Genomic DNA, 27,610 nt, shown 5'->3' with positions numbered 1-27,610 from the left:
GCAAATTGAAATAGAAGGCTCACGGAGCTATATTTGTACAAAAAGCCCTACTTATTCACCATACATCTTTTTTAAATACACAGTGATTAGGAAGATACGAGTAAAAGATTTTTGTTGTATGTGTATTGTATATTTGTACATTTGTCTATTAAATATTGAAATAGTAGAATTTTTACACAGTTGGTGAAGAGCGGAGGAAATATATAAAAAGATTACATTAGCTTAGATAATGGTGAAAAGGTATGTGTTAAATCATGGCTTTTGCGGGACATAATACAAGAGGCATATAGATAAGTTAAGTATGTAAAAAGATATTTGATAATAATACAATAGCAAACTTGAAGGTTTGCTTCTTTTTTTAAAATTCAAAGGTTTCATGATGAGGTTCAAAATTATGAGCGACAGCTTCATTAACAACGGTGCGAGTGAATATAGCTGAGCCACAAGCATGGGCGAAGACTCTTTGAAGAGGATTTACTGTTTTGATCTTGTCCATTTCCACTTTTACATCTGGTCTTTCGCCGTAAGAAACATTGAGACAGTTGAGACCTTCGAAATAGTTGGGTCCTTCTTTCATCCTTGTGATGTAGACGTTAACAGAAAGATGGAAGGGTTGTATAGAGTTGTTCACTTTGTCGTTCCAATAAGTGAACATATCAATAAATGGATGGAGTTCGTCTATACAATGTAAAGAGAAAAAATTAGTATCTGCTAGACAGCATCAACGAGTGAATCAACTTACCGGTTGATTTAATCGCCCATATCAGATAAACATTTTCAGTAGTGATTGTACGAACACCGTTGCATCTCCTTTCAACAATGTCTTTAATCATAGCCAAAGAAGGAGTCACACCAATACCTGTACTAAAATAAGCGGCAACAGGATAATCTTGATAATGAAGATGAGGACCATGAGGACCATCGATGTAAACCTGTACCTTGTTTCCGACGGCGGCCGCCTTTACAAGATCTCGCGTCATGTGACCCAATGCTTTAATATGGAAGGAAGCTATTGTTTTCGCGTTAGTATCACCTGAAACGGTTGCAGCACGACGACGGAGACAGGAGACATCAGATAAAGAGCTAGAATCCGCTATTGTAACAGCGGAAGAATTAGCGATTTTGCGTTTTTCATTTACAGTAACCGTTGAGTCAGGCTTCGTGGAGGTAGCAATTTTTTCACTATGACTAGCACCAACAACTCGCTCTTCAATGCCACTATCAGTATCAGAGTCATTGACACGGAACACTTCAGAAATAGTAAATGGATGCCAGTTGGCGTATTCCCATAATTTTTTACCATTCAAAACCAATGCTGCAAAAATGTATTGACCAGGCTTAAAGCTATTCATGATTCTGTTTTCGAACAAGACCCGAACAATACCCTCCTGAGAAGCAGAGTCGTTTAGCACTTCATCCACACGGACCGATGTCGATTTGACTATCCAAGATTTGTAGGTACGAACAGCGCGGTCAGCCGCCCAAAGACCGACAGCGGGTATAAAAAAGACCATGCAGGTGGGTTCGTGCCAGCATGTAGCAATAATTGCGACTATTAAAAAGATGACATGGCTATAGTAAAAAACCTCGAAATAATTGCGACGAATATACTCGAACGAAGTAGCGAACATAATGAAGAAAGCAAGCATAGCGATTGTTCCGGTAGAGTATTCTGTGTCCATAAAAAGTGCTTCTTTGACAATGTAATGCCTTCTATAGCCTTTAATACTGTAGTTTGATAATCAAAAATTTGTTAGTCCTTGTCAAGAGGCAAGAGAGTTAATACGGATGTTGCGTTACTTACATACGATATACAAAGTGGGGGAAGAATTCTGCTAATCCAATACGAGCAATAATACGATGGAAAGGAATAAGTTGTTGAAAAGTCAGCCCTGACATTTTTGACAAAAGAGAATTTCTTTGCGCGAGGAAAAACACGAAACCCCAATTAGCCATGCCGATAAAGGCAGCACGACGATCAAATAGAGCGATAGGAGGGACGGAGTATTTAGTATTCACCGTGAAAGGAGCGAAGAACATGAAGATTAGATTAACAATTATAAAGAAAGTAATGCCAAGGATATGCTTTAGGGATATCATTTCTGTTACGAAAGGTATACGGACGACTCGGTCGAGGGAACGGAAGAGTTGAGCACCAGGTAGATCAGTGAGTATAGTATCTGTTTTACCGTGTATCCTTTTTTTTCTGATACGGTAGGCTCTGATTCTATTCAATTGGTGACCAATTGAATAAATTGCAAATACCACCCACCAGCAAAAGGTATAGAGATAGCCTGCTTGGAAACCATCAGTGAGCGTAAAAATTCTATAAGCCATCCTCTTCCGTTGACTAAGGAAATTGTTGCTATGATTGATATGATATTAAGCTTTAAGTTGAGGGTTAAAGAAAACAGAAAGGACTTGGAAAAAAGAAATGTCAAAAAAGATTTTCATGTTAAATATATAGTTTACTACAAATCAAAAACGCTCGCCCAGCCAATAGATTTATTGCAAGAACAGGTTGATCTGTAACTCCAGTTTTTTCACCAACTATAAATTATATTCATCCAGCTGCGGTCTTCATCATTTTAGTGAATGTAACTGAAACTTACGTAGGACTCAGCGTACTGTGTAATTGGCATTTCCCCGCCATAGTGCCTTATTTCCTCAAAAAGCATGCCAGAATCGACAGATATATTAATTACTATATCAGTTGTCGTGCTAAAGCAACTGTGATAAATATTATACCTCTTAGCGAGGCTTTTGACCAATGTTGTCGAGCTGTCTATTTGTGCAAAAGTAACCAATTATGCGGAAGTTACCGCAATCTAGTTATCAGAAGCTGTGTTTTATTTTGTTTCCGTTTCAATTTTAATAGTCTAGAAGCGATTGCAAAAAGACTATGCAAGGGTTACTCAAGAGTAGTTGACTTACTGTATAAGTTGCATGTAGCAGAGGGCATTTGACTAATGCTCATTCACTTAATGCATGTTGTGGTTCGCTATGTCAGCTCTTCTCAAATGCTTGACCAACACTAATTTTATGTTACAGGGGAGGGGAATGTGTCATTTTGTCGCGTTTATCCGTTGCACAAATTGAATTTCAATAGTCATTAGAAATACGCAATACTACTCTTTATTTAAATTTGACACGGAGCTTATCAGATTTTTTTGATATCAGTATTGTGTTACAATATTATCATTGCGTGCGATAAAGATCTTGCCATTAATTCTACAAAAATGCCTAACGCACAGTAGTTCCTACACGTACTGTTACGCCTGCAACAATTTGTTTTCCTATTTATTTCATAGAATAACCTATATGGTAACTGACGAAGCTTACAAACAACTCTTCCCCTCCAAACTTATCCCTGAAACCTGAAATCATGAAGATTCTTGAATTACTAAAAATCTTCGTAACGAACCACGGAATTTCCTTATCAACCCTAAAAGACTCTCATGATTTGCCAAAAAAAATAAAGCGGACAATTTCTTTCCATATCTTTTAAAGCGCAATTATCAGATCTTTTCAGTTATCGCTAGTAACCATTTGAAAAAATTTTTAATTGGTTTCTCTGGTGAAGATCTGATAAAACCTCAATGTACGACGTTACCAAATGTAACACCGACATGTTGTAAGCATCATAAACAAGAAATCTTATCAATTTTAAAATCATCGAAGTTTAAAGGATCCACTAACCTCCCCAAAAAGTAAATGTTTCATAATAGCCTTTTAAGTCAGATTTACACTTAAAAGTCCTTATTGTTCTACCCCCAGTCTTTTGTTCCTTTTGCCTTTTTCAGTTACTGCATGTTTTCAGACATCTTTCTCGAAATCCTTTTTTGTCAATTGTGTTAGACATTTCGACTTAATGACATTGATATGAATAGAAGGACTCTTATAATCGAATTATTACATACTCGACTCGTTTAAAACCTTTCGATTCAAGGCTGTCATATCATAAAATTATTCTTTGTTGCACAAGATTTAAAAAACAGAATTTGATAATCAATGTATTGATATGCTCAAATAATAACGACTTAAATTGCAGAGTAATTGCGGAAAACTGTCGAAGAAATATAAAAAAATGATGGCTGATCTCTGATTTCTGATTTCTGATTTCTGATTTACGGGTGAGCAGACTTTACAGTATTAGCACGGTGTTTACAACTTTGTTAAAGGCACTTTTGATTCCTTGGCTTGTCTTCTCTTCTTCTTCGTTGGTGTTTTCTTTGAATACTGTATGGCTGTACCTTGCTCTTCAGCTGATCTCTTTGAACCAGCGGTAATATTGTCTGACTTTCGTACAAAACAAGAAACAAAAAACCCGTTTGTAAGATCTTCTGCTGGAGAGGTACGAACCACTCGTTTTGCCAAGTCTAATTGAATGAGGATCAACGCAAAAAGAATTTCGGTAAGACTTTGCAATCATGATTGCAAAAGAAAATTCTATATGTTTTCAGATACCTTGGTTTCCTCCAAACTCCTCTACTAGACCTCTTCTTGACCATGTCGGTAATATGCTATCGTACGGTGCTAACTCAAAATTAGGATTGTTTTTCAGTATTGTATTCACAACGTGTTCATTTTCTTCTGTGTGAATAGAGCATGTGGAATATACTATCCTTTTGGCATTGGGAACTGTAAAAAAAAAAAAAAAAAAAAAAAAAAAAGTATTAATGTAAGCTTAAAGTTGACAGCAACCTTAAACAGTAAAAGAAAAAAAAAGAGTTGGACTTACACTTCATAGCATGCTCTATAATTGATATCTGGAAATCTGATAAATTCTTTAACCGCTCCTGTCGGGTCTGATCATTACTGTTATTACTATTTGAGCTGTCATCTACAAATACCCTGGTTAGTTTCTGAAAACTCATTCTTACCGCGAAGTAGACACCTTACTTTCTGTAGATCCTTCATCGTCAACAAGATGATCTAATCTGCTAATAATACCTGATCCAGAGCATGATGGATCCAGCATCAAATACTCGACCTACAGTATCAAGTCAATCTTGCTTTCCGCAGACCAAATATAAACTAAAAATCTTACCTGTGCAAACTTTGCATCATTAGGATCAGTATCGAGAAAAGACCCATGTATAGGCATTATATCTATGTTCGGTTATACCATTATGATAAGACCAGTAAATTGCATAAGAAAAAAGATAAAAAAAAGAGCTGGGGAGGATCTTTTATAATGGCACTTACTTTTACAACCGGCTTTATTCGTAAGTCTTTTAAGCAAATTCAAACGACGGGAATCAAGATCGAAGGCCCAAATTTTGCCTGTATTTCTCATCAATGCTGATAAGTGAGAGGTCTTATTTCCAGGAGCTGCACATGCATCAATAGCATGGGCTCCTTCAGGTACTTGACACACATGAGCAGGGAAACATGATGCTTTGTCCTAGAAAATCAGCCACATATTAATACTTCGTTCAATTGAAAAGTGACATTGCCAAAAGTGATATGATAATACCTGCAAAATAATATCACCTGATAAATAGAGAGCATGAGCATGGAAATCCGTTCTTGGATGAAAGACGAGCATATCGCGTAAATGTCGATCAAGGCAAAATTCGTTTGTTCTGTGACAATAAACGATAAACAGCATATTCGTTAATTTGAGGTACATCCTTACATGACATGAGTTGAGAACCTCTGGAAAATTTACTTTAAATTACGCAGATCTTCGGGATACTCTACCAACAAGTATCCCTCCTTTTGGAAAGACTCAACAGCTTTTTCTACGGTCGTTTTATGTTCGTTAACTCGAGCATATCTAGGTATAAGAACTGATTCATGTTTAAGCCTATTCTGATGTATCAAACAGAAAAGAAGCTGAGTTTTCTATCTTACTAGCATCTTTAACCTTCTGGCTGACCAAATCTTCATTCGAAGATACTCCTCTTTTAACCTTAATTTTTGTCAATTCTGACTTCAACCTTGTTTGATGGCGGATGACGCACTGTTTCAGAGGTACATCGTTTCGAACAGTGATACCTCTCTTTGTGAATAACAAGTCATGAATTAATACCATGGCTAGAGATCTCTTTAACTAAAATTAAACGGTGGCATAGGTTAGGAAAAGAAAGGATAATAAAGCAAAAGTCGTATAACATTATATACCTTCTTTTCGATCACACAAATCTTAGACGCATCAATAATTTCATTCAGCACTTGTTTATCTATCAGAACAGTAGTTTATAAATATCCTTGCGACTCTTTTTATTTCCACTGATCATGGTTTTTTTTTTTGGTTTTTTTTTACATTTGAGCGTTTCGCAAACAAGAGCATACATCTTTTTCTTATCTTTAACTTTGGGATCGCCAATAACGAGACCTTTGATGGTACCTTCGTGGCGAGATAACTTATCTAGTATTCGTCCAGCATGTTGATAAAAATTCATTGTGCAGATCTAATCTCTTGTGATGAGATTTGAACGATCGTAAGCTACACTATCAATTTGAAGAAATCCCGAAGTGACTATTCATTTCGTGAGCGGGATTTTTGGCCTGCTACAGCTTACATGTTTACAGTATTTTAACTAATATTTTAGATGAAATACATTTTTTTTTGGACGATTAATATTTTCATTTTAGATGAGTTGCAATTGTGTTGTAGACCAAAATATAAACCGTTTAAACAATGATTCAAATTCCAAAAACTTGTTAGCAGTGCGAAACAAAAAAAAAAAAAAAGAAAAAAAAACCGTACTATTCCTCACCTGTAATGATCTAAATCCTTGAAATACAAGGAAAACCGTGTTTATTACGGCGATTATTTCTTCTTCTTCGCTGGCTTGAAAATGTCGGGTCTTCCCGCTCCAGACCAAACTGCTTGGGATATAGTCATCATGTTGATAGCGGCGTTAATGTCTCTCTGCCATAGCTTTAGACATTGCTTGCAATGAAGAACGCCGGTACCCTTGAATCCAGGGGTATTAACAATTTGCATATCATCATAGAAACAGAGGCTGCATGTTTTAGAGGTTTTGAATTCATCGATTGTGACAACAATCAATTGACCTTCAGCTTCACGTTTCTTCAGAGTTGCAAAAAGTTTACCGACAACACCACATCTTTGCCCTTTCAATTTTACTACATCTTTTCCAAACATTCCAGCACCAAAGACAATCAATGGTACCCTTCTAGGGAATCCTGAGTACTTATCAGCCTTCCACTTCTTGTCACTTCTAAAAATTATCAATCAGCGCGTAAGCTAAACGATGAACATGTAATTCATTGATACTCACTTGATTGGCGGCTGTTTGTCAACATTCTTTCCTTTCTTCTTCTTCTTCTTCTGCTGTTTTTTCCTCTTCCTTGCCTTGCTTCTCTTTTTGCGATTGTACTTGGCCGTTCCATGAGTCAACATGTTGGCCATAGTTTCGGGTGCTCTTTGCCTTCCTTGGTACAACGTAAACCGGTCCTTTGCTGTTTCATGTCCATAAAAACTAAAGAGAGCGTCTAAGTTATTGAGCATATAACTGGTGAACGCCTCATATACTCCTAGACGAGAGGTCTTTGACGAGGGAATTTGACTTTCTACTAGATCTATTCCTGTAACAGCTTTTATACTGTTCAATTTCTTACAATATTTCGTTGACCCTGCCATATGATAGTATTCGGATGTAGTGCATCTTCGCACTTGTCTGTTATATTCAAGGCCAATAGCAGCAGTAAAAACAGACTTTCTTCCGGGATCCAGGGTAATAGGTAAATAAGTATTGTCAACTTCATCCAGAGAGAAATCATCAAGAGTGAGGTCAAATTTTTGGAACGAGGCACCATGGCCAGATTGTTGTCTTTTATAAAAAAGAAAGTCAACTGAAAACCCATCCGTTCTGACAATATTACCAAAGAGCTCTTTGTTATCACCATTCGGTGTAAGTTCAGAGATACTACATGTGCCCAAGAAGTTAAACCTCATACATTATACTCGACTGCATACCGTATTAACTGTATGCTTACCTTTTGTACCTGAGTTTCTTGAAATCAAAGACATGGAAAAACAGCTCTAATTGGCTTTGGTAATTGCGGGGTAAAGAACGTTTCACAAAAGAAGACAGAGCGTTCACGCTCAAGGTAATGAACCTCCATTGAACGGAAACCTTTGGCAGTAAGGATAGCAATTTTGGAAGAGGACGTCGTCGTACGTCAAATGGTTTATGATCATCGTGTTCGCTCTCAAATTCTGCGTTCAAAGATAACAAAAAGGGTACGAAAGACCCAGGATCAGCAGATAATGTCTTCATGTTCACTTTCTTCCCCAGCTTCTTCTTCCAAGGTTCACAAAAGGTTTGGATCTTTGCTTTTATATCTTTGGTAAGGTAGTCATCAGTTGGCCATTTAGGTTTTCCTTGGCATATCTCTTGATAGCAGAAATCACTTGTGACCTTTTTGACAAGCTTCCAAGGCATACACTACGCAAGATGAGAGCTTTTTTTAAAATTCATGTAAGACCCCAAGTAATATTGAGTTGCAACTTACCACAAATGCCGTTTGTATTTTATATATCAAAAAATAGAGAAGTTTCTCCTCAAAATTTTCCACTATACTGTTCGTATAGGAAGTAGCAATTTCGGTGCATGCTTCTGTAATGGCTTGACTAAGTCCAGGAAAGAGCTTGACAGGGAAGACAATCTTAGGGTAAGTCGTTTTAAAAGAATCAAACGAGCTCAGTAATTGTTGTGATATCAGCCTACTATTTGTTGGTCTTTGTCCATTCACTAGCTGTATCATAGAGTACCAGAAATTTTGTGTAAAGATACATTTAATACACTTTGGCTCAGCAAGAGCTGCATTTTCCAAGACGTAATAATTCACAAAGAGCTTCGCTCTAAGAACCAAGTTGCGAATAACAGAACAAGCTTCAACAGCTTTTGACTTGAATGTGTTGCGATAGTCACCAAAAACGCAGTTATCAAGAGGCAACCTTCTTGTAAACGCCTTGTAATTACTTCCCAAATGATGTTGAAAGACCTCTGCCTTTGATAATACATGTTGAGGACACAGAGGAGAACGCACCGATTTATGTCCTGGTTGCTTGCATTTGGTACAACAGGTATTGTCTTTATCCGGTTCTTCATTATTCTCTTTCCTTGCTTTCTTCTTTTCCTTCTTGATTTCAAAGTTCTGTTTGCGTTTTCTGCCTATCGAACCAACTATAGGTACAATGAGGTCGCTTACTAACGATGAATTTACCAACTTTTGAAGCCACATGAGGTGCTTACCTTGATCTGCAGTTTCTGTCTCATACAATTGACATTTAAAGTATTGTTGGGTGTAATGACCCCCTTTACCGCAATCAATACACGTTACATCTAACAGTACACGATGATTAATCTCTACGTATATATATGATCAGGTATATAGGCTTTCAAAAGGCAAGTTACCATTAACAGCACTTGATTTTTTCTTTTCAAAAATTTGCTTTTTCTTTTCATAAATTATTGTTTTGAACATGGGTCATAGTATGTATCTTAAAAACGTGAAATAAAAGTGAAAGAGACAACATTTGACTCTAAGAGAGCAATATATTTTATAGTGCTTATCTTTGAAAGTCACCCATGAACGCATACAAAAACATTGACAACAGTTAATATAACCATCCCATTCCGCTATGGTATCTGTTATACTATGACCATCAGCCCTCTATCAATGGTTTGATGTCAATCAATTCAAAGTTAACTTTTTTTGGAATTCTTGTCCAAAAAAGGCACCAACGAATATCTTGTTGGTCTCGGAACACATCGTCATTTAGTAAAAAAGTTGTCAAGCTTTTTGTAGTTTGTCCTATTGCAAGATAACATCAATAAAACCATTATTGGCGACTTTCTTACTGATAGAGACTAATTTCTAGGGTTCGATTGTATGTCATCCTTAATGCTGCTTGAATATCACTGAATAATTGAGTATCCAAATATCCAAATACTATGGACTTTTCTAAAAATATTTTTTACTAAATCTAAAATTAAAATGTATATTGTCCATTAAAAATTGTAAATCGTCTAAAATATAAGGTAAAATACTGTATTAAGTCAATCAGCTGGTTAAAACTCACAAGCAGATAGTTTTTAACACAATTCACGCACGTTTGAAAGCTCTTTACTACTATTTTGCTCTCGCTCAAAAATATGTTAAATTATCTATTTATACCCAGCAGCATGATTAGTCTATACAGATGGTATAAATCAATCCGCCTAAAAGACCCCCAAGGATAGGAGCCAACATAGGCACTAAAGCGTAGTAGTTGCGAATTGTAAAGACTTCCATACCCCAACCTGCTATAGCTGTAAATATACGAGGACCAAAATCACGAGCAGGGTTCATGGAAAAGCCAGAAGTATAACCTAAGCCCAAGGAAATAGCCGAGACACCAGCGGCAATCATTAAACCTTGTGCAGTTTTAAAGGGCAGGTTGTTAGGATGACCAGAGGTCATGATGATAAGAAGAAGCAAGGCTGTACCAATTATTTCGGATGCGACAGCAGAGGAAATACCAACATACAAAGGAGGATATGTTCCAAAAATACCCGCAGTACCTAGCTTACCAAGAATTTGCCGTTCTCCGTGATCAAACTGAGAAATGGCGGGTTCAATAATACTATAAAGTAAGGCAGCGCCAGTGAAACCACCGAGAAACTGGGCAGCAAGATATGTAGGAACTTTTCGAGTGGGGAAACCACTGAATGCCCAAAAGGTGATTGTAACAGCAGGGTTGACATGACCGCCCTATTCAAATGTGATGTATTTAGTGACATTGAACAGCTAGAAAGTATTTTGTCACACAAGCAATCACAACACTCACTGAGATATGCCCCGCCACACAAACAGCCAATAAAACACCAAAACCTACAGAAACGTTGCCATGTTATATCAGTCATTATTAGGCTAGCGCATCCCTTAACTGAAGCAAGAACGGTTACCGTTTCCAATCGAGGATGTCAACCATGATTTATGCGAGCCAATGCCTAAAGTTTCTTCTGCTGATACACCGCATACTAAGATAACAAGAACCATGGTCCCGATGAACTCAGCCAAAAATTCTCTGTTCTAGTATGTTACCAAGTTGAGGTTTGACACATAAAAAGTTGTGTCAATGAATAAACAGTCGCATCACCGCGTTAAATGCAAACTTACCTTGGCTCTAAAACGTCTGATACATGCTATAGACTTCGAAGTGTCACGCGCAGTACTTAGTTCGTCTGAATAGCGGGTAAAAACGTTTGAGTATCAGTATAATATCTACTCATTCTCTTCCTCAAGGCCCATTATTCAACTTAGCTTATTGTACTCATTTTTTGAGAACAAAGTTACAGCTTTAAGGCTGTAGTATTAATTATGAAGCAATAATCATGCAATCTTTCTCGAAACACATACAGAGGTCTCATCAAGGAGTAACAATTCCACAAATATCTTCATATAACAGGAGATATTTGGACTGGATACTTACTATTATGTTTGAAGATTGAATCATAATTCTGCCGTCTATCGTCGATTGTAATTAATGGATCGCGCTCGTTAGACTGATTTCCATCGCCCAACGTTGAGGAAGATATCGACGAAACGGTGTTACACATTCTTGAAGCCATGCTTGTTAAATTTTTTTTATAACCAAGGTTATAAAGGTTATAGATAAGGCAGAAGAAAGAGGTTATGAATGCTCACGTTTGCCTATACATCTAAATATACATAATTTAATTGGCAAGTGTCACAGCCTTGAGTTATTTAGATTTTGGAACAACTTCTCCGAGGTTCCCATCATTTAAACCTATTTTTTCTCCATAGCGATCACAGAAAATTATGTTTAGATATGCTAATGATATTCTACGTTATTACGAAGCGTCATTAAAGGTATAAGGTTCGTAACACCAACCTAAATTCTATCACTTGTTAGGTTGTTATGTTGAATTTTTCGTTAAATAAACCCAACGAAAAGGTTTATCATGCTTCTATCAATTTCATATTAATTGCTATCATATTAGATTCCATTTGGTACTTCATTTATGCTTTTTTGTCAGATATCTTACCTCTAATTACCTAAAGATGCAGTATAATTCAAACGAGAGGAAGTCCAATTTTAATTCTTCTAAACTTTATCGATGACTTTCTCCGAGATGGTTTCCTTTATGAATCTGCAAATGCTACACTTAACTGCAGATGTATACGAAATTGTACCTGAAAATTCTAGATATGTTACTGATATCTATGTAACTGTTATGTATAAATTTGTTACAAACTTTTTAAACAAGACCTTTATTCGAAATGCTCCGTCTACCATTGTCAATAAGATATTGGTCACACAATGTTGTGCAAAATTTTAGGCAGCTTCGTCAGCCAAATGTGCAGGAACATGTTGGTTACCTCGTCTGTATGTGTTCCGTGAAGAGAATGCATATGTAAAACTCTATTGTTCTTCTTCTCAGAGTAAGTTTAGAGATGTGTATCTGAGTTGGAGCTTTCTATACTGGCCTACACTTACTTTCTCATTGTACTCTTATTTAATATTGCATTAATCAGATTTGCCTTTTATATTTTACAGATAATCAGACTTCAAATTGAGAAAGTGCCAGCAAGAACGCGTTCACGAGTAATAATATCATCTCTTCTGCTTGAGTAAGACCAACCGTCATGTCAGAATTGTCATACGGTTGTTGTCTATTTACCTTTCTACACAAAGTTAGGGCTTACCCAACAGCTAATATCCTTCTTAATGGTTATCAGTTCGCTCTGTTTTGCCTACAAACAGACTTTATCTTGCTTTACTATCTGTATGAAGACCTCAATTATGATCATTAAGAAGATGGATGAAATTGTCAATATTGTAAATAAAATAGACAATGTGTCTTAACCACTAAAGAATACTCACACATCTGTAATAGCATTTTTTGCCTACCCCTTCGCTTTTCCATGGTAATTCTCTGCAAGCCATATGGTATTGTCAGCTACCGTGAAGTTTCGACTTGTATGAAAATAGCTTTGCAGCAGTCTGAATATGATGTTCACCACTACTTACTGTTAAATATATTATGTTTTATACAGTTGAAACATTTCTGTACAAAAGATGCAGAAATTGCATACAAATTTTCAGCGTAGGATCTCTTATTCAAAATATCCAGTATCGAATAAAACCTCTGCCATCTTGGGAAAGTAGTATTTCATTATCTTCAGACGGTTATTTTACTAAATTCGCGGCTTATAATTCAAAGCTTTCATAAGTTAACCATGGTTCTAGAGTAACTATTGGCAATAATGCCGTCTTCATCCACCAAAAGAAAGGGCTCTTCCTCAATGTTCCATGATTATGTATAAAAAGATATGCAATACTTGATGTATTTTAGCTATAAGTTGGAAAAAATAAGAATGTGTTGAACAAAAAATTATACAAGGATGACAGGGTTATAGAATCGACCATTTGTCAATATTGAATTGGAATTTATATTTCCGAGGTATAATTATCGATTGGCAAACCAACTATGTAAATAGCTAAGATACCTTCACTTGATTCCATTTTCTATAAACTGCTCTTCTCTCTAGCATTAGTTGCTGTAAAACTGTGGAAATTAACAATTACTTAATTAAAAATGCCAACATTATTAGCCGGACAATTGGCGTACGCTGTGAACAACGATGCAAAACCACCATTAGTAACAGTTATCCCCCCAGCTATTCAAGGCTCACAACTACAGAATTTGTCACCTTCAGCAAATCATGCAAGTGTTGACAAAAATGAAATAGAAGGCCAAGATGATAATGAAGGCCACATCACGAGTGTTCTGCCTCGTCGTGCAAAATTCGAAGCAGCGGGAATGATGCTATCCATGTGGGAAGCAGCTGAAGCTGGAAACTTGTCTTCATTGATATATCATATTCGGAACCATTACCAGCAAGGCGGCAATGACAAGAAGCTTAAGGAACTTTTAAATGCACGCAATCCTTCTACAGAATATACACTTCTTCATACCGTTTTTTCAGAGCAGAACCGCAACAAAAATATACATCCTATACTGAAACTTTTGCTGGAGCATGGTGCTGATGTATCTACCCCCAATGTGTACAATATATATCCAATACATGCTGTCTGTATGCATTATCCAGATCCATACGTTTATCTAGAGTTGCTTTTGAATTTCAAGGCGAAACTCAACGTCCGTGATGGTGATGGATGGACGCCGTTACACTATGCCGCGCGCTTTTCAGTTCCCCCAGGGCCTCCAATGAAACTGCTGATTGAGCGTGGAGCGAACATCAACTCCACTTGTGGCTCACATAAAACCCCTTTATTTTCGCTAATAGCAAATGGTGATTATCCTAAAACTTTGGATTGGTTGATCCATACAGCTCGAGCAGATTTAACAATTCGAGGTGAATGTTTGTTTAATCTGCCGCCCGCCCCAAAAACACAAGTAGGCACTGTTTTGCTTCAAGTAGTCAAATTTGGCCGAATTGAGTGTTTATCCTTGTTACTTCATTCTCCTGTCGCGATGGCACAGCTATGTCGCGCGGTTGACGAGAACGAATTGCAGTATGCTCAGCACATTGCACGTCTGCATTCGGAAAAAAAAAGCAGCGATTTGGTTAGAGTAAGACGAAAAGACAGCACTGACAGTCTAGAGGAAAGCTCAAGTTTTACATATAAACATATATTGCACATGTTAAAAGAGTTGGAAACATTATTGATGGATGATCCCACAAGTTTGATAGGCCGTAAAAAGAAAGACTTACAGAGGGCGAACGATAAGAATGCTACAAGAAAGAAGTATGCATTTTCTTATACTACACATAGTAGCAGTCATACGAAGGATGATAGTAGGAACACTCAGGAAAAGTTGAAAAGGACTAATTCATCACTGTCACGAATAAAGGATGTATTGCAGTTCAAGAAAAAGACATCCGAAGAGGAGCCCATTGTATCAACTTTACAACAACAATCACCAGCTACAGCACAATCTCTGTCTAAATCATCAGTCAGTCATTTATTGTTCAAAGCAGACAGAGATACCATCCTTGAGAGCACCTTTGCATAATCTCATTTACTGAGCACGGCAATGTAGACATATCCATAAAACTATTGATAATTATTCTAGATAAAAAACTTGCGCTTCAAAACAAAAATAAACTTACGCTTCACTTTTGCATATTCTTCAATTGAACAATGTTATGTATGCAATTGCGGTCTTCTGCGGTTACCTGCAGGTGATCAATAACAATTGTTCGAGCGTATTGGTTCGTGTCCACGATTTTCGGGCCAAGAATAAAATTTCCAAGAACTGCTGTCAATAATTACACCTTTGCTTTAATCGTCATCTTTTTATTATAGTGTACAATTATTCAAAGTCATCGCCAAAGTTATCTAAACAGAAAGAGACAAGGTGAGCCATTAGCAATTTAGTCCAAGTAAATGAAAGAGAAGAACTTAGCAGGGAAAGCGAGAATTTTAGAAGATTCAGTTAAAGCCAAGAAAACTTGCATTCATATACAGTTAGTAACATAAGTACCTGTCGAACTCAATATGCACAATATCTTCTTAAACAATGGACATTTAGATCCTTAGGCTTGGCTGAAAGATACCGATTGATGCACCTCTCAGATTTTTCAGCTGCCGTAAAGACAAAAATCAACCACAAAAAAACAACAAATTTTCTGTTTCCTTTTCTATTCATTACTAACCTTTCAACAAAATCTTCAAACTCCATGTCAGGCAAAGGATTGGAGAAAACACTTCAAAAATTAAGAGCTTCTGTCAACGACGGAAAATACTATGAAGCACAGCAAATGTATCGAACTGTCGCCAGAAGGTAGCTGCAAAATATTCGATATCTTGGATGTGTTTATTGCGCGCGTTCTCCTTAAAATGTAACGCTTTCTCTACCTAGATACAACAAGCAAGGAAATTTTGCAGACACTATCCGCTTACTCCATGATGGTTCCGTTTTATTATTTCAACATAAGCAATATGGTTCAGCATCTGATTTAGCCAATTACATGCTTGACACTTATAAGCTTGCACATACTCCTGTTGATGAGACATCGTTAGGTACAGTCAAACCACATCAATTCATCCTTTCTCACAACTTCATAAAACTGACATAGAGGATAGACCGAATCGTCGAACTGCTTAACCTTTTCCCTACGGCCGACAATAGTCGTAAAGCTTTCATCAGTAATGCTTTTAAGTAAGACTTCTAATCGTATTGGGTCAAATAGAGTTAGATAACTGACAAAAAGCTTGATAACAATTTTCATTTAGGTGGTCAAAAAATGAGGGCAACTTCCCAGAGGGAGATCCAGAGTTACATGATTTTGTTGGCACAATGCTTTTCAACGGTAAAAAAAAATTAGCAATATTCTTTGAAAAGACACAGTGAGGGAAGAGAGTTCGAGCAGGTCAAACAGGAAGGGTTAATATATTAATCTAACATCAAAAAACAGAAAAGAAATTCAATTTGGCGGAAGATCATTTGCTGTTAGGAAATAACCATAGTGCTGAAGTTATTGGTAAGTTAGCTTATCAATGGGCCGAGGACGAAAAAGTACAGTGGAAAGGTGTTTACCTTGCACGCGTAGTTTTCCAGTAAGTTGACGGACACTGTTCGAGGATTGTTGGTTTATGGTTTGAAATGGAACCTCATGGACAAATTTTTGTCATTAGATATTTGGCGAATAAAGATATCCATCACGCAAGCTTAGCTTTCCAAAACTTTGTCAAGACTGCTGGATTTCAAACAATTGTTGCAGAATCCAAAGTACGTCGTGCGCCTGCTGATTCTGAGGCGTCTTCAGTCCCAGTGTTTTCAGATCCTTGGATGAACTTTACTCAACTTTTATTATTGACAGTACAAAGAGATGGAAAAGATTTATTTACAGAATTGAAATCAAGATATAAACCACTCTATGGAAACGAAACTAATTTTGTCGAGCTTATTGATGACATTGGGCTCGCCTTCTTTAACATCCCTAAACCTAGAAAACAAGGCAATATGCTTCAAGAAATGATGGCTAGTTTATTTTCTGGAGGTGCACCAGGCGCTGGTGGCAATCCTTTGCTTGGTTTAGGCGGCGGTAATGCAACGAGTGGCGCTGAACTTGATTAAAGATAGTGTAGTTGTATAACCGGTTGGCATAAGTAATAAAAACGAGATAGCATTCCCAATCATTTATGCAAAAACTGTTGTTCTAGAGCTTGCATTTTAAACCGCTTTATGCCTGTTCTTTCAAAAGGCGCGCGAATGCGGTTAATGTTCATCCTTACAGAATAAAAATTTCAAATCAATAATCGTCATATAACGCGGCTAAAACCTTCCCAATCGGAACTAAGGCATGAGAGATTATCGCTGCCGCTCACTTTAATTAAGTATGCAGTATCTTCCGACTTTGTGCATTTTGTTTTTTCTTTCTCACCGTTAATTGTTCACATCTATAAAACCTGTAAGATTTTCCTGCCTACACATCGTATAAAAGCAAACATCATGAGCAACAGCAGTTTACAGAATAAAGTCGTCGTCGTTGCAGGTGCTTCTCGTGGTATTGGTTTGGAATTTGTGAAGCAGATTTCAGCCACAAATAATGTCATTTTTGCTGGTGCTCGAAATCCTAGCCAGGCTAAAGAGCTACAAGACTTAGCTAAAAAATGTGAAAACGTACATCCCATCACACTTGATATTTGTGATGATGACTCCATCAAGAAAGCAGTCGAGGAGGTTTCTCAAAAAGCACCTCAGGGTATTGATGTTCTAATCAATACTGCCGGGATTGCTGGGCCACTTGACAATGCTACACAAACGTAAGTTTCTAGTCACGGGCATTTTATGTGAAACGTTTTGAAAGCCTTAACTGATTTTTTTCACGAAAAAAATAGTACCAGAGAAGATTATATGAGCACGTTCAACACAAATGTTGTATCCATTGCTCGCAATATTAGCTTTTTCCTACCTCTTCTTCAAAAGCGCGGCAAAGATCACGTCAAAAAAATCTTGAATATTTCCTCCGAATTCGGTTCCTTGCACCATCGTGAAACCTCGGGAGCAAATAATATGGCAGCTTATGGTGTTTCCAAAGCTGCTTTGAATATGATGACCGAAATTGTTGCTAATGAACTCAAGAACGACAATTTCGTGGTTTATTTGGGTCATCCTGGTTGGGTTGCCACAGATATGGGAGGTAAAGATGCTGCTCTCCAACCTCAGGATTCAGTTCGTGGATTGTTGAAAGTGCTGAATGACGTAACGGTCAAGGATAATGGCAAATTCTATGATTGGCAAGGCAAAGAAATGAAATGGTAGACTTGAAGATTCATACAAATATGACTTTATAAAAAGCATTCCATTTGCGTACAATAGCAACATAGTATTTTTTTTTGCTCCAGCCTCATCGACTGACTAATTAGCAAATGCATTAACTATGCAATTGTCTACGTATATTATGTCTGTCATTACTTTAAAACGGACAATAAAATCCTTTTCTAATACTCATTTTATTATGGTTAATTCGTATAATATACATAAACATACAGAGCAGATGTTAGCAAAGTATATAAATACACTAGTCTATCTTTCAGCAAAGCCTTTCTCCTCTATTCGAATCCTCCAGGTACAGGAGGACGAGGTGCATCAATTTCAGGAATCAAATCTTTCATTTGTGCTGCGACTTTGAGCTGCTCTTGTCTATCTTCAGCAGCACGAATTGCTAAATATTTACGGCTGAAAATGTTGACCGGTCTTTCGATATTCGTTTTATCATGATCCCCTTCCATTACCAAACCACCAGACTCCATCACGATAACGATCGCTGCTGCTACGTCCCATTCCCAACAGCCAACTTCCCAATATACGTCTGTAATTCCCTTTGCAATATGACACAGGTTGATAGCAGCTGAACCGGTAGTACGGATGCTATGTGCTTCTGCTCCAAAGGGATGTTCCTTGGACTTTTTGCACACAATGTTGTGAATGGCGCTGATTTTCGCATCGATTACGGCTTTAGAACGATCAGACCCGGCCTCTGTGGATACGAGACAGTGACCCAAATCAATCAAAGGCGGAGCAGGATGGAAAAGAGGAAGTCGTTTGGTTTCGTTAAGATAGGCGCCTTTTCCTTTGGCAGCTGAATAGAGTTCATCTAAAAGTGGGTTGTATACAACACCAATGGTTGGTATTTTGTTGATGGTAAAGCCGATAGACACGGCTACAAAAGGATAACCGTGAACAAAGTTGGTGGTGCCATCTTTAGAAACCCCGTCCGAAGATGGAGTTGCAATTATATAAGCATCAGTTGGAAATGCAGAAATGTGGAAATTTGGTTTCAATATATCCAAAATGGATGATATTCATGTAGTTTAAGCTTGTAGTTATAACAATGTCTTACCTATTGGATCTACAATCCAAGTAGGAAGGTCAGTGAATTCTGTTTTGGCACCGCTTGCGAAAGTTTCTTCACCGATGAATCTGTGAAATACAGACAGCACAATCAAATGCCTGTCAATGTCCTAAAAATCCTCTCGTATTCAATCAAATTAAAAGTCGTCTTTACTTGTGATCAGGATATGTCTTGTTCAAACGATTCTTGATGAATTCTTCGACAGCCTTGTCTGTTTCGGTGACTAGGTCGGTTGGATTGTTCTTCTTCACTTCGACACTGGAACCTGTTCCTGCCATGCGAGAATCAACAGCTGCCTTGATGATCGCGCCGGCTTCTTTAGCCAACTGAATGGCGAAGTCTAAGTATTCCTGGATATAATCTATGGCATATTTGAACGAATAAGTGATCATGTTAAACGAAATAAATGAAATTTTGTCATCAACCTTGATGTGCTTCTGCCATCTAATATGTAAGGTGTTGTAAGGTGTTCGAAAAGGGGCAAAAGGAAAAGGCGGGAAAAGGTTTTAAAATGTGGAGAGTGAGCATTCTTAAATATGAAAGGTTAGAGCTCCGGGTATGATCTTTTTGATTACAGCCATGGTTTTGTTGTTGCCAAACAATGATTTATGCAGAATCATGTCTTCGACTGTGGGTTATTGCTTGTACAAAGCAGTATAATAACAGACACTTCAAATCAACTGGTATTCACGAAGATTGAGTTGGGTCGCTTTTACTGCTCCAAAATAAGGAAAGAACTGAAGAGCTGTTATTATTAGATTCATAACATTTTTTGGCATTTGTGCAACATACAATCAAGTAAAAAAAAAAATCAAAGCACCAGTGGCAAAAGCAGGAAAGACTTTTGACTTTTCTTCATCTTCTTATCTTTCAAGATCTCTAAAATTTCTGATTCGGAAACATGCGTCTCATTGCGTTGATTGCATTGTTTTATTTGGCCATCATAAAACTAGGTATAATATAGTTATGTGTGAAGTTTGAATCGTATCTTTGTGTTAGTGTTCTTTTTTTTTCTAATTTCTTGTATTTTTTTTATTTGGTCCTCCTTCAGTAGTTAATGCGCAAGGTAAGATAACATTAAGTCAAACAAAAATAGCCCGCTCTATTATACTTAATTCTTTTTTAACGAATGAAATCTTCTCTCTCTTCCTGCGTCAACATATTTAGGTCCTGCACCCACATCAAGTTCAGCAACAGTAGTACAATCAACGGCAGCGCTAACAAGTAATAACGCTGCTGCACAACCAACGCCCACGACATCGTCGGGAGCACCTGCTTCTGGACCGTCGATAGTCGCTACACCAGGTGGAGGGATCAATAATAACTCAACAACATCTATTATAACAGCCATTTTAGGCGGGAGCAATAATCAAACGGCACCCTCTGGTAGTGGCGCTGCAAACAGTTTGGCAGGTTTACCTACATCAGCCACATTTGGCAACACCATTTATCCAGGAGCAGCAACATTTTTGACGCCCACTGCCAGCAAATCCGTTTTACCTCTATACCGTATTGATAGTCGCGAAAATGTCACTTTTGTCTGGCAATTTACCGATTTAAAAGTGCAACCGGCCAACCTAACATTAGCAGCTGTGGCTCCTAATAAAGTGACCTACACCATTAGTGCCTTACCTGGTTTAGCGACCAGTGCAGTTTGGCATATCAAGGATGTACCGACTGCTTCTCCATTGATGATGGGAGACTATCAAATTCAACTCTATGATCAAAGAGGTGTGTCAGCTGTTCAACAACCGGGTTGGTTGGCACCTAATACTCGATTAACTATCGCATTTTATTCACCAGAGTCTTACTCAGCCATACCATCCGGATGTAAGTTTATCTTTTTTTTTTTTTTTTTTTTTTTTTTTTTGTAAAAAACCTTTCGATATGCTTTTAAAAAACTGACCATTTCCGTTAAATTGAATTTTATAGCCGACTATTGCCCTTTATGTTTTTATAGTGGCGGAAGACGTCTATCAGAAACGTTTGGACCTATTGCTATTGCCTTTGGTATTGCCAGTGTAACTTCAGGCATGATTTTATATGGTTTGATATTTCAATAGACATAGCTTTTTAAAAGTGGTACCTTAATGTATATACCATTTCAATATCGAACAATATATATATTTATATATATTATCATTCTATAATATACATCAATTAACTTATCACAATTCCTTGAAAGACCAAAATATTTATCATATCATTATGTCACATACATATATCTTGTGATCGCCTATTTGTTGATAACAAATATATGTGCATTGTCTGTGTGTGGCTTCCCACGCCGCATGTAACATGTATTTATACTAGAATTAAGGGGGAAGGGAACGGGCCTTTTATAAAATTGTGATCTGCTTTTTCTTTTCATTGTTTCTTTCTGCTCAGTGTTGTATAAAGTCCAAAAAGCTAAATCATCCATCCCTTTTTTCACTTTTCCTCTTTAATATTATTTATTCTTGTAATAACGCTATTCAACTGTAAAGGCCATCCTGCAATTTACTATATAGTAACCTTAACCTATCGTTCAGAAGAAACTACATTATTAAATCATGGACCTTAACTTTTGCCTCTACTGCGAGAAACATTTGCCTCAAGAGGTATAACAGATAGTCATATTGTATCAAGTACCATTCTAGAGAGATCATAGTGATAATAATTGCTCTATTAATATATAGAATATGAGCTTCTGTTCCTCTGCATGTCAATCCAACGAAGCATTAAAGCCTATTCAACAGCAGTCGAGTGACAGTATTACAACTTTTTTACCATCTCTTTTATATTTCAACCCTACTCATTATCGACCTAAGCCTGCAACAAATGCCAACCTTTATGAAATTGCTACTGATTCTACACACCATCTGTATTCCTCTTATGTACTGCCGAGTTATACTTGCTGTTCATCAACAATGAGGCATAATTGCCGTCCCCAGACTTCTTTTCCTTTTGACTCGAACTTTTCCATCATGACCTCAATATCCTCCTGCTCGTATTCATCTTCCTCATCATCGTCTTCAACTTCTTCTTCCTCAAATGCTGCCTCCCATGGCCCACTTGTACATATACCACATAATCATCAAGGCGACAAGCATGAACATTTATCTCCTTGTCAAGCAAACTAAACTGTATATAAGTTCTTCCTCATTTTTATATTTTACAGGAAACAAAAAATTCCACTTCCTAAGAAAACAAAAAAGCATTTGACTGCATGCTATTTTTTTTCAAAGACGAACGTCAGAAAAAGATTCGCCCATACTCTCAAAAGATATATACACATATTGCATGAAACAGAATAACTTTTTAAAATTAAAAAAATGATGTAGATTGGAATAAACACTACCAGTTCTCTTATTAAGTTCCTAAATATACAGTAGCCTTCAGAGAATCTATAAGCATGTAATACTCCTCTGAACGTTTAATTTTCTTAGGTAACCCTATCATAATGTTCGTCATTGCAAGCGTTGCTTCCCAATACCAAGAGTCAGAAGAGGTTCTAAACAATAATTAAGGTAAAGCACAAGTGGCGAAAAAAGTTTTAAGATTTTTTGATCACTGTCAACAATATTCTAACGATTTATCGAGATTCGGACAGTTGATAATCTTGCCAGAGGAAATAGAAGAGAAACAAGCGTTAATTACTAATATTTTGACTCCTGAAGCATCTTATGGGTGATCATGCCAGTTAAAAGTAATAATAATGAAAGAATGTATGAAAATTCGCTAAACTTTTGAAAGACCCTTAAGGCCTCCACACCTTATGCACAGACATATTATGCGATACGATCCATATTCCTTTGTGGGCTATCTTCATTACAGAACCTTCCTTTGCCAATCAGAATAATCTTTTGACTTGAAAAGATACAAGTTTCAGTTGTCGCTCCTTGGAGACCACTCCAGCAAATCAAATGTGACCGTTGGATTTATGCTGTTTTTAAAAGACGCGCCTTTTTTTTATATCGCAATATGTTAGGCCATTTAGTTTGTCCTTTTAATAATTCTTTGAACTATTACAGAACAAAGAAGTAAAAGTGTGAAAAGCAATGAGCGAAATCAACCCCTCTGCCTTGAAAGTAGTAGAGCTGCGTGCTGAATTGAGTAAACGCGGATTACCACAGAAAGGAAAGAAGGATGAGCTGATCGCTCGGTTAACAGAAGCCATAGAGGCAGATAAGAAGAACAAAGAGCAAATAGAACAGGAAAAGGAACAGGACAATAAAAAAACCGAAGAAGAAACAGAAACAGCCAGCAAAGCACAAGATAGTAACAAGGATAATACGAACTTGGAGAATAAAGACGAAGCAACAATACTCACAGAAAAATCTTTTAACGAACAAGAAAAGAAGGTTGAAAGTGTGGAAGAAGAAGACAAAAATCCTATATCAGCATCATCAACTACAGAAATTGATAATCATAAGAATGAACAACAGAAGGAATCAGAACCAGAACCAGTTTCTGGTGTAGAGGATGAAGTACCTAAACAGCAAGGCGAAGAATCGAAAATGGTCATGGAGGATAATAAAGCATCCGCCGTTGCTGCTGCGACTGAGAAAGAAGCACAAACAGCAGGAGACAAAATAAGCATTAATCCTGTTACGGATAGAGAAATTGATGAGGAAAAGGACGTAAAAATGAAGGATCTTAAAGCAACAAAAGAAACTGCTACGAGTACAACAAAGTCAAATACAGAATCTAACTCTGTTATAGGTACCAAGAGAAGGCTATCAACAGACCCTGGGGATACCGCTGAAGATGGTAAGAAAGCAAAATGGACATAAGTTACAGTAAGGGGCCTTATAAACATTTAACAACGGCATTATCTAGGCAAGCGTACCAAGATTGATGATCAAGGAATGATCTGTAGTCCAGCATTCTATGTCAAAGGATTTGTTAGGCCATTGATTACTAGCCATGTGAAAAATTTGCTCGAAAAATACGGAAAACTTACACGTTTTTGGATGGATCAAATCAAAACGCATTGTTATGTTATTGTAAGTGTTCAGTGATGTTAATATGATTATTAGACGACAATAGTAACTAACCAGACAATTACCTTTTGTGTGTGTCCCCTTTTTTTACAATAAAGTACGAAAACGAAAGTGATGCAAAAAACGCAGCTCGTAATATTGATGGTATTGTATTTCCAGAAGAAACGGGTAAAAAGTTGACAGTGGGCGAATTAACACCAGAGCAGACAGAGGAGTTAATAGAATTTGAGAAGAGAGCAGATGACGAACGTAGAAAGGTGGATTGGGAAGCCTGTATTAAAAAAGTGAAAGCTGGTGAAGGATTAGCATCAACTGGCGGCTCACCAGCAGATGGGCCAAGAAGAAGAATTCGTCAAATTGGCATTGGACAAATTGCAAGAGAGTTGAGCAAAGCAGCAGCTGGTGATCAGCAATCGTTAGCGCAGAACGCTACTACACCCTCCCCTATTTCACCCGCTTCCAACAATGGTAACAGAATTGTTCGTGTTGCTGATAAGAGAGAACATGAACCGGTGTTAAAAAAAGAACGTTCTTTGGATGATCTGTTCAGAAAGACAGAGGCATTGCCACGACTTTACTATCTGCCTAATACAGATGAGGAAGCTGAGGCCAGATTGGAAAAGCTTCGTCAACGTGCTTAATATAGCGCAAGCCTTACAGTTTATTAACATATATCACTATTATACCGTAGCAATTTTATATTGGTTTGCTTTGCACGGTTGAAATACAATAGGGTCTAGTGTGACACGGAAAGCTATGGAATATCTATATGCATTGTTTTGGCTGAACAATAAAAGACTGCTATTATTTAACTAAACTCTTTTATCTATTACTGATTTCTCCATCTGTATCCAAAGTGCTGTATACTTAGTATACTGGCACCACTTAATACACTCAGAATAGCAATAATGGTCATGGACCAGCCATTACCAATAGCACTTATAAGAGAGGGGGCTACCAAAGGAGTGCAACCTGCTGAGATGCATCTGAGCATGTTTGCAGCGCTCATTACAGATGCAGAATGGGATTGATATGAATCCACAATATACGTGTTACTGGGTGTCTGAACAAACCCTACACCTAATCCTACTGTTGCGTACAAGACGAAAAACCAGATGCTTTTTAGTACTTTTCAACATACTTCCTTCAAAATAACCTTAGACACACTTTACAAACAAATAAACCAGTCAAAGTGGTCGCAATATGGACATTAAAGGACGAGCACCAACCGTACGCCAATTCACCTATGGGAAGCAAAATAATACCCAACCACATAGGTGACAACCGGGCTTCTAAATTTGCTTTGCTGTCGTTGTTTTTATCACTTTCTTGAGTCTTATTAAGGGCTCTATCTGATAATTTACCCGATAGATAAGCACCCATTGCATTACCAACACCATTAGTCAGATAAGAAAGGCCAACTTGATAGCTTGTCAAGGAGTAATGATGCTGGAGTTCGTGAGGCAGCGTAGCAATTACGAAATACATAAAACCGTACGCCATAGAGTAAGGTGTGGTTGCCAGAATAACAACTGGTTTGAACATGAATTTGATAGGTGTGATGATCGTTGTGAAGAAAGAAGTAGAAGTTGAAAAAGAATTAGCAGCAGTGATTGAGGAAGAAGAGCAGGCGATTCCGTCTGTAAAACTATCATTGGCTTCTTCATTTACTCCTCCTTGCATTATTGTTGTCTGATTTTTCTGAAAAAGTATATGTGTTTCAAGCTTGGCTCTCTTACTGTCTTTGGTTTTTGTCTTCTCACTGGAAGCAAGCGCTTTTTTCTTCAGGATAGCTGCGGAAGTTTCTGGTAAAAAGAAAACGATGAAAAACAACGTCAGTCCTCCTACGGCTGTTAAAAGCCAAAAGATATAACGCCATCCTAAAACTACATGTCCATGTCATTTATATTTCCAGTGATACTCTCTGTAAGAATTTTCATACTCACATTGATTGATGAATCCACCGAAGATTGGACCGAGAACAGGACCAATCAAAGCCCCTAACAAGAAGAGACCCATCGCGTTACCACGCTCATGTATATCAAATAAATCAGTGATTGTTCTAAGAGAATGGTATTAAGAACAAGATGAGAAAGTTATCGTCAGAATTTTTCTGTGATAAGCTTACCCTGCTCCAACAGCTTGTGCTGCTGCTGCTCCTACAGATTGGAAGATTCGTAAAGCTATAAAAAGACCAATTGAATGAGACAAAGCACATCCAATTGTGGAGCAGAGGTAAATAACGGCGGCCGATAGGTAGACCACCCTACGGCCATAATGTTCAGAAAGAGTGGCCCAAATTAACGGCTTTAGAAAGTAAGTTTTAAAGTAACTGGTTAAGGTGCTTGTGCATGAAATTGCTTGACTTGGCTCATCAGCTCTACTGATCATTTTTATTGTACTTACTGAAAGGCCTAATGTAAAAATATAAGAAGAGATTGTTGCATTGATAGCAGTATCTGAGGCTTGAAATGATTGCTTGACCTGCAAAACAGCTGGTATCTGTCATATTAAATGAGTAGATTGTTGGAAGACTCATTATTTGTGATTCATTTGATGAGCACTTACATATATAGAACTTGATAAAGGGCCAAGGAAGCCCTGTAGAGCTACGATAAAGATAATGAACCATTTTCTTTTTTTGGACAGTTTGCTCTATTATTGAGTGTAAATAGTTTGCCAGACTATTACATTAAGCTCGTTTGACAATACTAACTTTTATTGAATAGGGTGCTAAGTCATCTGCAAATGGGACAATAATTGTTTCTTTCTCAAACAGTTTTTGTTCTGTGGTATCTGTATCAATGCTTGCTACGGATGACGGAATATGCCAGAGTTTACTACTATTTCTGCACACTACTGCTACTTCGTCTGCTTTACTGTTGTTAGTATCAGGCTTCATTATATATTCAAAGTGAAAGAACTGGGGAGAACGAGGGAAGAAATATAGAAGTGACGAAAAAAGCGCTTCTAGCCAAGTTTTACAATAGTAGAAAGAGAGGGAAGAAGCAAAAACAGATATGTCATAAGTGCATTGTAGTATATCATAGAAGAATTTATCTTACAATAGAAATATACAATATTATGCTCATAGTGGACGTGAAGATAACTAAATGAACAAACAACGATAGGAATAAATATAAGCCTGCTTTCGATGAGCTTACACAGTTTTTACAGTACAAACAAATTGGTTTCAATATGCCACATTTCGATTTAATCTAAAGTTTTCGGCTAAACATATGATA

At 37.3% G+C, this 27,610-nt stretch overlaps 17 protein-coding genes across 17 annotated transcripts; 7 read left to right on the top strand and 10 right to left on the bottom strand.

Moving 5' to 3' along the window:
- Positions 1-120: 120 nt before the first annotated feature.
- Positions 121-2,421, bottom strand: BDF20DRAFT_967479 (ferric reductase like transmembrane component-domain-containing protein). Its single transcript, XM_053084984.1, has 3 exons — positions 1,805-2,421; positions 743-1,728; positions 121-678 (listed from the first exon to the last, which is right to left on the bottom strand). The coding sequence occupies exons 1-3, from the start codon at positions 2,335-2,337 to the stop codon at positions 359-361; spliced, it is 1,839 nt and encodes a 612-aa protein (XP_052940644.1). The 5' UTR covers positions 2,338-2,421; the 3' UTR covers positions 121-358.
- Positions 2,422-3,801: 1,380 nt separating this feature from the next.
- BDF20DRAFT_844359 (S-adenosyl-L-methionine-dependent methyltransferase) lies at positions 3,802-6,810 on the bottom strand. Its single transcript, XM_053079616.1, has 12 exons — positions 6,729-6,810; positions 6,272-6,548; positions 6,130-6,188; positions 5,860-6,058; positions 5,675-5,795; positions 5,480-5,588; positions 5,209-5,407; positions 5,051-5,112; positions 4,903-4,993; positions 4,742-4,843; positions 4,468-4,641; positions 3,802-4,379 (listed from the first exon to the last, which is right to left on the bottom strand). The coding sequence occupies exons 2-12, from the start codon at positions 6,408-6,410 to the stop codon at positions 4,165-4,167; spliced, it is 1,470 nt and encodes a 489-aa protein (XP_052940643.1). The 5' UTR covers positions 6,411-6,548; positions 6,729-6,810; the 3' UTR covers positions 3,802-4,164.
- Positions 6,811-6,850: 40 nt separating this feature from the next.
- Positions 6,851-7,158, bottom strand: BDF20DRAFT_844348 (uncharacterized protein; the record flags this gene model as incomplete). Its single annotated transcript, XM_053079615.1, has 1 exon — positions 6,851-7,158. A coding segment is annotated over exon 1 (226 nt), but the record flags the coding sequence as incomplete, so codon positions are not given.
- A 51-nt stretch (positions 7,159-7,209) lies between these two features.
- Positions 7,210-7,963, bottom strand: BDF20DRAFT_39114 (uncharacterized protein). Its single transcript, XM_053075347.1, has one exon. The coding sequence runs from the start codon at positions 7,931-7,933 to the stop codon at positions 7,253-7,255; it is 681 nt and encodes a 226-aa protein (XP_052940641.1). The 5' UTR covers positions 7,934-7,963; the 3' UTR covers positions 7,210-7,252.
- Positions 7,964-8,174: 211 nt separating this feature from the next.
- On the bottom strand, positions 8,175-8,943 carry BDF20DRAFT_807178 (uncharacterized protein; the record flags this gene model as incomplete). Its single annotated transcript, XM_053076541.1, has 2 exons — positions 8,175-8,426; positions 8,494-8,943. Coding segments are annotated over 2 exons (702 nt in total), but the record flags the coding sequence as incomplete, so codon positions are not given.
- Positions 8,944-9,109: 166 nt separating this feature from the next.
- On the bottom strand, positions 9,110-9,479 carry BDF20DRAFT_844332 (uncharacterized protein; the record flags this gene model as incomplete). Its single annotated transcript, XM_053079614.1, has 2 exons — positions 9,399-9,479; positions 9,110-9,326 (listed from the first exon to the last, which is right to left on the bottom strand). Coding segments are annotated over exons 1-2 (174 nt in total), but the record flags the coding sequence as incomplete, so codon positions are not given.
- On the bottom strand, positions 9,466-9,675 carry BDF20DRAFT_844331 (uncharacterized protein; the record flags this gene model as incomplete). The annotated part of the gene is made up of 1 exon (XM_053079613.1): positions 9,466-9,675. A coding segment is annotated over one exon (156 nt), but the record flags the coding sequence as incomplete, so codon positions are not given.
- Positions 9,676-9,990: 315 nt separating this feature from the next.
- BDF20DRAFT_844325 (aquaporin-like protein) lies at positions 9,991-11,674 on the bottom strand. The gene is made up of 5 exons (XM_053079612.1): positions 11,459-11,674; positions 11,146-11,210; positions 10,932-11,058; positions 10,814-10,857; positions 9,991-10,737 (listed from the first exon to the last, which is right to left on the bottom strand). The coding sequence occupies exons 1-5, from the start codon at positions 11,595-11,597 to the stop codon at positions 10,174-10,176; spliced, it is 939 nt and encodes a 312-aa protein (XP_052940637.1). The 5' UTR covers positions 11,598-11,674; the 3' UTR covers positions 9,991-10,173.
- A 433-nt stretch (positions 11,675-12,107) lies between these two features.
- BDF20DRAFT_831424 (uncharacterized protein) lies at positions 12,108-13,223 on the top strand (the record flags this gene model as incomplete). Its single annotated transcript, XM_053078447.1, has 6 exons — positions 12,108-12,226; positions 12,258-12,404; position 12,432; positions 12,548-12,621; positions 12,843-12,970; positions 13,048-13,223. The coding sequence occupies 6 exons, from the start codon at positions 12,108-12,110 to the stop codon at positions 13,221-13,223; spliced, it is 645 nt and encodes a 214-aa protein (XP_052940636.1).
- A 597-nt stretch (positions 13,224-13,820) lies between these two features.
- Positions 13,821-14,552, top strand: BDF20DRAFT_799496 (ankyrin repeat-containing domain protein; the record flags this gene model as incomplete). The annotated part of the gene is made up of 1 exon (XM_053076340.1): positions 13,821-14,552. A coding segment is annotated over one exon (732 nt), but the record flags the coding sequence as incomplete, so codon positions are not given.
- Positions 14,553-15,699: 1,147 nt separating this feature from the next.
- On the top strand, positions 15,700-17,099 carry BDF20DRAFT_904064 (uncharacterized protein; the record flags this gene model as incomplete). Its single annotated transcript, XM_053082980.1, has 6 exons — positions 15,700-15,803; positions 15,882-16,042; positions 16,106-16,181; positions 16,256-16,332; positions 16,438-16,579; positions 16,658-17,099. The coding sequence occupies 6 exons, from the start codon at positions 15,700-15,702 to the stop codon at positions 17,097-17,099; spliced, it is 1,002 nt and encodes a 333-aa protein (XP_052940634.1).
- A 312-nt stretch (positions 17,100-17,411) lies between these two features.
- On the top strand, positions 17,412-18,455 carry BDF20DRAFT_967463 (uncharacterized protein). The gene is made up of 2 exons (XM_053084983.1): positions 17,412-17,788; positions 17,864-18,455. The coding sequence occupies exons 1-2, from the start codon at positions 17,475-17,477 to the stop codon at positions 18,285-18,287; spliced, it is 738 nt and encodes a 245-aa protein (XP_052940633.1). The 5' UTR covers positions 17,412-17,474; the 3' UTR covers positions 18,288-18,455.
- On the bottom strand, positions 18,433-20,273 carry BDF20DRAFT_38329 (uncharacterized protein). The gene is made up of 6 exons (XM_053075330.1): positions 20,173-20,273; positions 19,956-20,117; positions 19,806-19,824; positions 19,534-19,741; positions 19,369-19,448; positions 18,433-19,227 (listed from the first exon to the last, which is right to left on the bottom strand). The coding sequence occupies exons 2-6, from the start codon at positions 19,998-20,000 to the stop codon at positions 18,578-18,580; spliced, it is 1,002 nt and encodes a 333-aa protein (XP_052940632.1). The 5' UTR covers positions 20,001-20,117; positions 20,173-20,273; the 3' UTR covers positions 18,433-18,577.
- An 8-nt stretch (positions 20,274-20,281) lies between these two features.
- BDF20DRAFT_919941 (uncharacterized protein) lies at positions 20,282-21,688 on the top strand (the record flags this gene model as incomplete). Its single annotated transcript, XM_053084656.1, has 4 exons — positions 20,282-20,333; positions 20,432-20,446; positions 20,548-21,210; positions 21,313-21,688. The coding sequence occupies 4 exons, from the start codon at positions 20,282-20,284 to the stop codon at positions 21,441-21,443; spliced, it is 861 nt and encodes a 286-aa protein (XP_052940631.1). The 3' UTR covers positions 21,444-21,688.
- A 244-nt stretch (positions 21,689-21,932) lies between these two features.
- Positions 21,933-22,502, top strand: BDF20DRAFT_831418 (uncharacterized protein; the record flags this gene model as incomplete). The annotated part of the gene is made up of 2 exons (XM_053078446.1): positions 21,933-21,980; positions 22,059-22,502. The coding sequence occupies 2 exons, from the start codon at positions 21,933-21,935 to the stop codon at positions 22,500-22,502; spliced, it is 492 nt and encodes a 163-aa protein (XP_052940630.1).
- A 918-nt stretch (positions 22,503-23,420) lies between these two features.
- BDF20DRAFT_831417 (uncharacterized protein) lies at positions 23,421-25,006 on the top strand (the record flags this gene model as incomplete). The annotated part of the gene is made up of 3 exons (XM_053078445.1): positions 23,421-24,132; positions 24,202-24,368; positions 24,464-25,006. The coding sequence occupies 3 exons, from the start codon at positions 23,421-23,423 to the stop codon at positions 25,004-25,006; spliced, it is 1,422 nt and encodes a 473-aa protein (XP_052940629.1).
- Positions 25,007-25,194: 188 nt separating this feature from the next.
- Positions 25,195-27,267, bottom strand: BDF20DRAFT_831416 (major facilitator superfamily domain-containing protein; the record flags this gene model as incomplete). The annotated part of the gene is made up of 7 exons (XM_053078444.1): positions 25,195-25,493; positions 25,610-26,251; positions 26,312-26,427; positions 26,494-26,672; positions 26,772-26,867; positions 26,934-27,020; positions 27,082-27,267. The coding sequence occupies 7 exons, from the start codon at positions 27,265-27,267 to the stop codon at positions 25,195-25,197; spliced, it is 1,605 nt and encodes a 534-aa protein (XP_052940628.1).
- Between the last annotated feature and the right edge of the window lie 343 nt (positions 27,268-27,610).

This window comes from Mycotypha africana, assembly GCF_025528875.1.
Source record: "Mycotypha africana strain NRRL 2978 chromosome Unknown BDF20scaffold_1, whole genome shotgun sequence".
NCBI lineage: Eukaryota > Fungi > Mucoromycota > Mucoromycetes > Mucorales > Mycotyphaceae > Mycotypha > Mycotypha africana.
This window is presented reverse-complemented; position numbering and strand designations above follow the sequence as displayed.

Coding starts and splice junctions, on each gene's coding strand:
- BDF20DRAFT_967479 (XM_053084984.1), bottom strand. CDS start 2,337: ATGGCTTATAGAATTTTTACGCTCACTGATGGTTTCCAAGCAGGCTAT. Junction 1,729..1,804: donor CCCCACTTTGTATATCGTAT/GTAAGTAACGCA, acceptor ATCAAACTACAG/TATTAAAGGCTATAGAAGGC. Junction 679..742: donor ATGGGCGATTAAATCAACCG/GTAAGTTGATTC, acceptor TACATTGTATAG/ACGAACTCCATCCATTTATT.
- BDF20DRAFT_844359 (XM_053079616.1), bottom strand. CDS start 6,410: ATGAATTTTTATCAACATGCTGGACGAATACTAGATAAGTTATCTCGC. Junction 6,059..6,129: donor TTTGTGTGATCGAAAAGAAG/GTATATAATGTT, acceptor GTTTAATTTTAG/TTAAAGAGATCTCTAGCCAT. Junction 5,796..5,859: donor CCAGAAGGTTAAAGATGCTA/GTAAGATAGAAA, acceptor AACATGAATCAG/TTCTTATACCTAGATATGCT.
- BDF20DRAFT_39114 (XM_053075347.1), bottom strand. CDS start 7,933: ATGAGGTTTAACTTCTTGGGCACATGTAGTATCTCTGAACTTACACCG.
- BDF20DRAFT_844325 (XM_053079612.1), bottom strand. CDS start 11,597: ATGGCTTCAAGAATGTGTAACACCGTTTCGTCGATATCTTCCTCAACG. Junction 11,059..11,145: donor TCAGACGTTTTAGAGCCAAG/GTAAGTTTGCAT, acceptor GTAACATACTAG/AACAGAGAATTTTTGGCTGA. Junction 10,858..10,931: donor GACATCCTCGATTGGAAACG/GTAACCGTTCTT, acceptor ACGTTTCTGTAG/GTTTTGGTGTTTTATTGGCT.
- BDF20DRAFT_967463 (XM_053084983.1), top strand. CDS start 17,475: ATGAGCAACAGCAGTTTACAGAATAAAGTCGTCGTCGTTGCAGGTGCT. Junction 17,789..17,863: donor CTTGACAATGCTACACAAAC/GTAAGTTTCTAG, acceptor CGAAAAAAATAG/TACCAGAGAAGATTATATGA.
- BDF20DRAFT_38329 (XM_053075330.1), bottom strand. CDS start 20,000: ATGATTCTGCATAAATCATTGTTTGGCAACAACAAAACCATGGCT. Junction 19,449..19,533: donor AAGACATATCCTGATCACAA/GTAAAGACGACT, acceptor TGTATTTCACAG/ATTCATCGGTGAAGAAACTT. Junction 19,228..19,368: donor TTGGATTGTAGATCCAATAG/GTAAGACATTGT, acceptor GGGTTTCTAAAG/ATGGCACCACCAACTTTGTT.